General features: G+C 39.0%; 1 protein-coding gene across 1 annotated transcript; it reads left to right on the top strand.

The window, feature by feature from the left end:
- Positions 1–1676: 1676 nt before the first annotated feature.
- Positions 1677–2669, top strand: LOC311223841 (trace amine-associated receptor 1-like; the record flags this gene model as incomplete). The annotated part of the gene is made up of 1 exon (XM_084308605.1): positions 1677–2669. One exon carries the CDS (start codon positions 1677–1679, stop codon positions 2667–2669), a length of 993 nt encoding a protein of 330 aa, XP_084164731.1.
- Positions 2670–7462: the final 4793 nt, after the last annotated feature.

The raw sequence follows: 7462 nt of genomic DNA on the forward strand, positions 1-7462 counted from the left end.
GGGGACACCTGTCCGCAGGGGGCGGGTGGCCGACAGGTTCCCTCTCCATGACACTTGGTAGGAGCGGTCATTGAGGTATGATGTCAGCCATGTCAGCGCAGAGCCAACCACTCCCATTCCTGCGAGGGCCGCGATGAGGATCTGATGGTTGACTGTGTCGAAGGCTGCAGATAGATCTAGGAGAATCAGGACAGAGGAGAGGCCCTTCGCTTTTGCTAAGTGAAGTGCCTCTGTGACCGCAATGAGGGCCATTTCTGTGGAGTGGCCAGTGCGGAAGCCAGACTGATTAGGGTCTAGGAGGTCATTCTGTAAGAGATAAGCAGTAAGTTGGTTGGATACCCTGATGCAGTATAAGTCTCTCAGTGAATGTGCTGTCCTTCCTCAACAGATTGTAACTGGAGGTTGTATGTTTTGATATAGCTTTGTTGTTGTTCAACCAAATCTCCATTAACTTCAATCATACACTTTTTTGGATTCTACATTCACTGTGGAGACATGCGAGAAGCAGCAGGCAGCTGGTTTTAAAATGATAGACCTCAGCTAAGCCTATTGACATTGTCATTTCAATGTGATATTTAAGATGTGGTTAAAGCAGGTTGGCCTGACTACATATTTGCAAGAAAACATAAACACTGGTCCTGATCATGATGATTGGGATGTAACATTAAATTAGAATCAACTGATTTCTATGATCCCAATTTTCACCTTTAGCTTAATAAATTATGGCATGACCTAATGTCAAACGATACATGCAACTCAACATCCTAACCTCACAAAAATTGCCTTACTTAGTTCATGTTGTCATGAAATCATACTAAGGCTAAACCTAAGATTCTCGAGTGGAGTAGGAGATCCACCGTCCACAGGAACAACAGTTCAGCTTAATTCCCTAAGGCTCTGTTACTGGACTACGGCCCACACTGACACCGATATTAGTGGCTGGTTGTGTCTTGAAGCGTCTCTTGGGAATGTGATCACCTCTGTTAGGCACCTAATATAAAGCCCAGTCTGCTGTGAGTCACTGGACATCTGCCCAGCTGTCTGTGTGCTATGTATGTGAGGTAAGTCTGCTTTGCTTGGAGCCAATCGCTTCATTGACAACCCATTGACACACCTATGTGTTTTTTGGGCCGTTCCCGGTTAGATTCCCGCTCCTCCCGGGCAGCATGTCGAAGTGTCTTTGAACAAGACACTTAACCCCTAATTGCTCCCGATGAGCAGGTCGGCACCTTGCATGGTTGCTTCCGCCGCCGGTGTGTGAATGTGTGAGTGAATGGGTGAGTGAATGGATCAAATGTGAGGAACAAATTGTAAAGCACTTTCGATAAAAGCACTATATAAATGCAGCCATTTACCATTTACCATTTACTATGTTATAACACTTGGTGCGTTTTGGCACTTATACTTTTGTTCTGTACTGTATGTTGACCATTTTTATTTCTGCGTTATCATAAATGTCATCATTACTTAAACTGTTGGCTGGTAGTTTGTGTCTTAATCATTGTTTTAATTGTTAATTACAGTGGGATGTCTGAGGACCTGCTTGACATCATAGTCTACAGCTGCTCTCAGCCCTGAATATACAAGTATCCAATGTATATCTTCGGAAAATATACTTAGATATACTGTTTCTTTTTATTTGTTCTACTTTATTCTTCACTTTCCTTTTCAGATAAATGGAGGCACCACTCTGTTACGAGTCCAGAAACGGTTCCTGCATCAGGACCGTCTATCCTTTGTACATTCGCATCGCACTCTACGTGGTCATGGGGGCCATGATTTCTTTAACTGTGTGTGGAAACCTTCTGGTCATTGTCACGGTTTCTCATTTCAAACAGCTCCATACACCAACCAACTACCTGATCCTCTCACTAGGGATGTCGGACCTCCTTCTGGGGGCCGTGGTCATGTTTCCTGGCATGATTCGATGTGTGGAGACTTGTTGGTATTTTGGGGATGTGTTCTGCAAATTATACATGAGCGCTGACGTCCTGCTGTGCACTGCCTCCATTCTGAATCTGTCTTTCATTTCTATTGATAGATATTATGCAGTGTGTCATCCCCTGCTGTATAGAACTAAAATGACTGTCCACACCGCCCTGATCATGATACTGGTCAGCTGGGGTGTTTCTGCCATTGTGGGCTTCGGAATGATCTTTCTCAAGCTCAATATTTTGGGCATCGAAGAGTTTTACTATAATCACGTTGCGTGTGAGGGAGGGTGTGTTCTGTTTCAGAGTGGATTATCGAGTACTCTCTCATCGATTCTTTCCTTTTACATCCCAGGAATCATAATGCTGGGCATCTACCTGCGGATCTTCCTGGTGGCTCAGAGACAAGCACATAGTATCCAGAATGCAAGCTGTCAGAGCTCCGCGAGAGTAGTGTATAATACATCTCAGAGAAAAGCCACCAAAACACTTGCTATTATCATGGGGGTGTTTCTGTCTTTCTGGACTCCGTTTTTTGTCTGTAACATCATTGATCCCTTTGTTAGTTACTCCACTTCACCAATGTTGTTCGAAACTCTTGTGTGGGTGGGTTATTTCAATTCTACTGTGAACCCTTTGATATATGCATTCTTTTACAAATGGTTCAGAAGGGCATTTCAAATGATCATCTCGGGTACCATCTTTGAATTGGATTCCTCAGAGACAGAACTATACTGAATGAGCCAAATAGTGTGCAGTATAGAGGCTATTGACAGGAAAGTTGCAGACCAGTTGGAAAAATCTGGGCATGAATGAGCCTCACTCTCTCTTACATTCCCACTGGCTCCCAAAGGTTGATTCAGGGTTGTAAATATGTTTGTAATCATTAGATTAATTTACTGTAAAACCTGTTAAATTGTTGTATTACTTTAGTCCTTTTGAAAAACATTCAGTCAAGTAGGGCTGAAAATTCACAGACATTTTGTCAAAATCGTAACATGGCCTAAGTGCAACATTGACATTGTAGGACGCTGCAATATTTGATAAAAACAAGATATACCAAAATATATCAAAATACCATTCAAAATTAAGTAGTGACTGAGATTGTGCTATGATTTGCTCTGAAACCAGATTGGTTTGGACTAAATACAGAATTATGAGAGAAATGCTTTCAGTTATTTTGGTCACTTCTACCTCCACTTATAGAAGGAGCCATTTTCCGAGTAGCCTACTAGGAACTATGCCTGTTAACCAAAAAAATATTATATCAGAATCAGAATCAGAAAGGTCTTTATTGCCAAGTAGTTAACACATACAAATAATTGTATTTGGACGTTTGGTGCAACATTAACGGACAGACAATTAAGGTAGAATAAAATAATAGGTAGAATAAAATAAAATGGAATATAAACTAAATTAAAATAGAAGTACAATGGAATATAATTATAAAATAAAATAGGCCAAAACTGTAAAATTGCAGCCCTGTGTTATATACTCTTTACTTAATGGAGCAGCTTGGCTGAGAAAAAAGGATCCAATTTATCCTCTCCTGTTGATTTCCAGGTATCAATGGATTGCAATGTTTCAAAAACAACACTAGTAGTGAAAGGCTGAAAGGAAAACTGAGAGGCATTCTCCACAATGCACACATGCCCATGATCACCAAGAGGGGGCACCCATAATTCTTATCAAACTAATGACAAGCATCAGTGAAATTGTTGACAGAAATGGCTATGGGGCGACAATAATAATATAATAATAATAATAATAATAATAATAATAATAATAATAATAATAATAATAATAATAATAATAATAATAATAATAATAATAATAATAATAATAATAATAATAATAATAATAATAATAATAATAATAATAATAATAATAATAATAATAATAATAATAATAATAATAATAATAATAATAATAATAATAATAATAATAATAATAATAATAATAATAATAATAATAATAATAATAATAATAATAATAATAATAACTTCTTACTGTTGGGAGAGAAACCAGCTACATTTCCCAATTGGCAAAGACAAGATATTCACAAACTATCTGACATATACAGTGAATACGGTCTCAGATCATTTCAAGAGCTCAAACAAATCTATAATGTCCCTAGTACATCCTTCTTTTTTTATTTACAGTTACGCACTGCAATGCGCACTTATGGTGTCCCATGGAATCAGCCTTTACCAGGTCACCCTTTAATGAATATAGTGAATGGCATAAATGTTAAAAATGGTTTTGTTTCTGGGTTATATAATAAAATACAAGGAAAACTAAACAGAACTACAGGTAATACCACTGTCTGGAACATAGATTTAAAGAATTACAATGCCTGCATAAATTGGCAGAATGTATGGGATAATATTCCACTAACCTCTCGTAATTATAATAACCAATTAACTCATTACAAAATGATACAAAGATTTTATCTGTCACCCAGGAAACTCTGTCAAATAAAAATATTACAAAGTCCTCTATGTGCTTTATGTCCGCAAAAAGTTATAGGAACATACATACATATGATGTGGGAATGTCCGGGAGTGCTCGCTTTTTGGGCCAAGGTTGCATTATTTCTCACTAATATAACGGAGATAAACATACCTTGTTTGCCACACATTTTATTATTAAATGATGATTCATCTCTAAAATTAACACCTCACAAAAAGAGAGTGTTTCTGGCCGGTTTAACGGCAGCAAAGAAAATGCTCGTAATGAGATGGAAACCACCCCATAGTCTCAATATTTACCGTTGGAAACTGTCCTTCTACGAAGTATTGAGATTAGAGGCATCCAGTGCTAGAGCACAGGGAGCAAGGACAGAATCGATCCAAATATTACTTACTGCGGCCCAGAAGGTAAAATCAGTACTCCACTAGGTTGAACACTTGTACCTTGACACCAGAGAATGAACAAAAATCATGTTGCTGTTGTTTCCATTTATCTTTTCCATTTATCTTTTCCTTTTCTGTTTACTGCTATAATTTGTTGTGGTTGTTTCTAAATTGTATTGTATTTTTCCCTATTACTTGGTTATCTAACAAACATAATTATGATTTCTTTTCTAATTAAGAGTATCCTATACATATGCATCAAGGTTTCCCCCTCTCCTAAAATGTCTATGCAAACCCGGGGGGCTGGGAGTGGGGTTAAGAAGCGACCTGGGCTGTCTCGCAGCCACAGGACCGCCAAAACGGAGGAAAAGACTGTCACAACTGCAACAGGCAGGCTACACAGTATATGAATATACTGACGGACAATCTATACTGAAAAGACACTTTTTATGCCACTGTGTGAATTAATATGAAATGCTGATGTGAATGTCCTTCCTCTGAACTTGTTTTAAAAAAAAGACAAAATAAAAAGTTGGTCACAAAAAAAAAAAAAAAAAAAAAAAAAAAAAATAATAATAATAATAATAATAATAATAATAATAATAATAATAATAATAATAATAATAATAATAATAATAATAATAATAATAATAATAATGCAGGACCTCTTTACGGGGGTCTTTATTCGGCATGCAACGAACTGGACATGCAATTGGAGCGGCACACACACACCGGGATACACACACACACACATGCATTGTCTTTCCTCAGTCGCCGATGCGATTGAGTCTCTGCGCTTGACCCATCCCGTCGTCCTTCCCCCCATGGGCAGCCGGGAGCAGATAGGGCGTCAACGTGAGCCGCGCCCCGGGGACCAATCCAAGTGCTCCTGTCCGTCTTCGTCAAGGACACCACAGCGTTAGCGATCTGTTGTTGTGCATGTTTTTCCATTGGGTTTATCTTATCGGGGGGGAAACCCTTGCGAGCACGGGGAGAACATGCAAACTCCACACAGAAAGGCCTGGGAGATACCCCACCTGGGCCCTATTCCCTGTACCTGGTTCAACTAAGTCGATCAAAAGTCCCATTATCCAGATTCAATTAACCTGATGTTTGAATCTGCGCTTTCCCTGTTCCTCGAAGGTGGATTCAGTCTCGTTAATTCTAACCAGACTTGATACTCAGGATAAGTGCGCGCGGCCGCCTCAGCTGAAAAGACAGCAGGTGTCGATCGACGATCGCAGAAATCCTGATTTTCTAACGGCATTGATTGATTGATTGATTTAAAACATTATTAACATATTGCAGAATGGGTACAAATACGGCTCAATAGCCTCGCAGACAAGTTAAATGCATAATCTATAGGCTAATGTTAAATCCCTCATTACCCCAATCAATCAGATTATATTTCTTTAAATGTGCCTGATGGCAGTAGGCTTAATGGAATGAATAATCGAATGAGATCTATTGCTAGGAAAAATAATTAGTTAAACTCTTTCAGAATAAGTAGATACAAACAAGCCCAAAGAGTATCTAATTGATAAGAATTAATAGATGCTTATGAGGATATCTGCACTGTATGCGCTCGGCTTAGGTAACAATTTTCAAGGCGCGACCCCCGAAATAACAGAGAGGCTTGGAGCCGGCTATACAGTTTTACTATTAATCAGGTTTTAATCTGTTTCGGACATAATCCATATGCATTGAATTGATTAACCTTTGGTTTATACCAGTGACGCATGTTCATCATCAGAAAACAGTGCTTGAACAGATAAATGCATTTTCTCAAATGCATTAATGTGACGTCAACGGCTCATTCAATTGCTAAAAATCCGTCAAACAGCGCATCTCATCAGACATTTTAATCCCAGTTACAATATCACAATAACGTGTGAGTGATGATACAATTCAACAATCCTCAGATTCCTCGTAATTCATAATCCACTAAAGACTACAATCCACGCATAGACACTTCAATTTTATGCTTGAATGAAACACAATCCGGGCGCTCTGTTAAGCAAATCTACAGCAGAGAATATATGAAACTAATCAGAGCCAAACGGCCGATAGGTTACATTCATTAAAAATATCCCAGCGGGATTCACATTTGCAATGCGCCGTTATTAAAATAACCACATGCAGTGTGTATCGCGACTCCGAGCGCCGTATATGACGTGCATTATTTTATTTAGGACAAAGTAAATCTATAGGCTGAATATGATTTATTAGCATTTAGGTCTATTATTTTACATTTCAAAAGCCCCCTCTAGGAAAACGAAGCACAAAAACATAATTTAGAATGGTATAATGGGATCTAGACTGTGAGAAATATTTCAGGAAGCGAGCTGGCATTTCTTTGCGAGGGCGTGGCCATGGTTCATCCAGCTAACTGAACTTAACCCTGCTCCGGACCAGGTTCAAACTTTCTGATCTGTTACCATGGTGATTTAGAAAATCCGACTTTGGGGAACAGAAAGGTCTGGCTTAAGTCAAGCTATGCTGAAAATTATCCGGCTAACTCAGTTAGCCAGGTACGGGGAATAGGGCCCTGGGTACCTGGCATCATGGAAACCTGGTCCCCAAGTGGGAATCGAACCCTGGACCTTCTTGCTGTGAGGCAACAGTGTTAACCACTACTACACCAAACTAATATGTTCATGAGGCATGGTTTCTATC

This window comes from Notolepis coatsorum, assembly GCF_963971535.1.
Source record: "Notolepis coatsorum genome assembly, chromosome: 1".
NCBI lineage: Eukaryota > Metazoa > Chordata > Actinopteri > Aulopiformes > Paralepididae > Notolepis > Notolepis coatsorum.